At 37.3% G+C, this 2,500-nt stretch overlaps 1 protein-coding gene across 1 annotated transcript in view; it reads right to left on the reverse strand.

Moving 5' to 3' along the window:
- LOC131526638 (echinoderm microtubule-associated protein-like 1) overlaps positions 1 to 2,005 on the reverse strand; it is a gene marked incomplete at its 3' end in the record, with an annotated part of 7,996 nt that extends 5,991 nt beyond the window's left edge. Inside the window, exons 1-2 of the mRNA XM_058754984.1 lie at positions 1,789 to 2,005; positions 11 to 178 (exon numbers count right to left, since the gene is read on the reverse strand). Coding sequence (XP_058610967.1) covers positions 11 to 178; positions 1,789 to 1,879 — 259 coding nt within the window. The remainder of the gene's footprint in view (positions 1 to 10; positions 179 to 1,788) is intronic.
- Between the last annotated feature and the right edge of the window lie 495 nt (positions 2,006 to 2,500).

Raw genomic sequence — 2,500 nt, forward strand, 5'->3', positions numbered from 1 at the left:
GTGTGTGTACCTTTAGCAGGTGTTCTCTTCTGCTCCTCTGAGATGTTGAGTCTCTTCAGTACGTCGGTCATGTTGATCTTCAGCAGCTGGATCTCGTCGTCCTGCATCTGGACGCGGTGCTCCAGGAACATGAGGCGATCCATCACCTCCATCCCGCTGGCGTGAGAGCTCTGCTCGTCTGACACACACACACACACACTTCTAGAGCACTTCATCGATTCAAAGCAGATTCCCATCAACAAACAGAATCAATCAATTCACTCAAGAGTCAAACAGACTTTGTTCACTATCTGCAGCAAATCTGAGCATAGTTTGAGACATTGTTTTATCTCTTCTGAAGCTCTACAGGAGACACGTGTGGTTATTTAAGAACCTTTTTCTCAGGAGAAACATCTGAGCAGCAGAAGACAGCAAAAACGGTCGAGGAGAAACTGAGACATTTGTGAGATTTTTCTGATCACATTATGCGGTGTCTGTGAGTGATGTGCTCGTCTGTGAATCGATGGAATCGTTTGATTCTGCTGATTCTTGGAGTGTGTTTGTGATGTCTGGAGCTCCATATGGAGGAGTGGATTATAATCGCTCATAATCTCTCTGCAGAGAGGAATTAATCATCCTGACGTCCGTCTGTATTCACTCACGGAACAACAAACAAACAGACTCTACGTCTGGAGAGAAGACGGACATCACTACAGATCTCCACTTCAGACCGAGAACAGAAGAAATCTCATGAAAACAGCTCTTCACCTCAAACTCCAGACGAAGAAATGAGAAAGTATATTTGTTATAAAGAAGATGGATACATTAAGATTTTCTGCATTTTGACATTAATGTCATGATCATTTAACACGTTGCCCACAAATTCCTATTAATGCTTTGCAAAAATATCCAAATGTTTTGTTTATAAATAAATTAATGTTTTTGCTTTGCTTTGATTTTAGGGTGATATTAGCTGTTCTCAACAAGGTTATTATAGTTAACTAAAACTACAATTAAAACCATTAACAAAACATTTTCATTACTTGAAATAAAATATAAAAAACTTTTTATATCAACTATTTGCCAAAAACATTTCTCATTATACATTTTATATATATATATATATATATATATATATATATATATGTAAACATAAATTGTGTCCCTGCAGCACAGAAGCAGTCATAAGCAGCACAGGTATATTTGTAGCAATAGCCAACAATGCATTGTATGGGTCAAAATGATATATTTTTCTTTTATGCCAAAAATCATTAGGATATTAAGATCATGTTCCATGAAGATATTTAGTAAGTTTCCTACCGTAAATATATCAAAACTTCATTTTTGATTAGTAATATGCATTGCTAAGAACTTCATCTGAACAACTTTAAAGGTGATTTTCTCAATATTTAGATTTTTTTGCTCCCTCAGATTCCAGATTTTCAAATATTGTCCGATCCTAACAAACCATACATCAATGGAAAGATTATTTATTCAGCTCAATTGACCCTTATGACTGGTTTTGTGCTCCAGGGTCACAAATAATAAAATGACAAAATCACACAACAAAATTACTAAAAGTTTAAAATTAAAATGAAAACTGCAAATATAAAAATGAAACCTGATTAAAAATGTTAATAAAAACTCTAATCAAGCTTGATAGTTTGTCTCTCATTAGATCTTCCACACATTTATAAACTTCATCCAGTTCAATAGACTAAGAAAGAGAGATCTAAGCAATAAAACTGCATTAAATCTTGTTTTCTGAAAATTGATCTGAAATATAAACAGATATTGAAAGCTCCTGACCGATCATGAAGTCTGTGTCACTGAACACGTCTCTCTGTGCGGCTCCATCCGAGCGCTCCATCAGCTCCTCCATCACCGACACGTCCTCCATCAGCGTCTGAGAGACACTCCTGATCCACACACAGATCAGCTCCTAATCCACACACACACACACACACACACACACATGATGTCATGACAGATTATGTTCTGTAAGCGTCTCAGGAGCTGGTGTCTGCTGCTGACTGAAGCGTTTGAGGTGTCTGTTGCTCTTCATTCATTCATGTTCTTCAGCAGATCCTCGTGTGCTCCTGTGAATCAGGCTGAACGCGAGAGAAACAGCTTTAGATGTGAGGAGAATCTGGACGAGCTGAAGTGACTCCAACGATGCAGATTCGTTTACACAGATGTGTTGAGATTATAGTTGTATTCAGCTGCTTTCACACAAAATCTTTCCTTGTCACACAATTACTGAAAGCTGACACTCAAATCTGCAAACCAGACACTGATTCTCAGTCTTTGACTCAGTTTTCAATTTCATAAAACACTGTTTGCAAAACACAACACACAATTCTCGATGCAACACACACAAATCTAACAGGAATTAATATTATGGCGGTTGCAAATGTTTGCTTTTGAGATGTGTTTGTGATATTTTGAATGCAGTGCTTCATTTTGCAAGAGATGCGAGGCATTTTGCATTTTGTGTGTAATTCTTGGATTTGTGTGTGAA

Source organism: Onychostoma macrolepis, chromosome 20 (assembly GCF_012432095.1).
Source record: "Onychostoma macrolepis isolate SWU-2019 chromosome 20, ASM1243209v1, whole genome shotgun sequence".
Taxonomy (NCBI): Eukaryota; Metazoa; Chordata; class Actinopteri; order Cypriniformes; family Cyprinidae; genus Onychostoma; species Onychostoma macrolepis.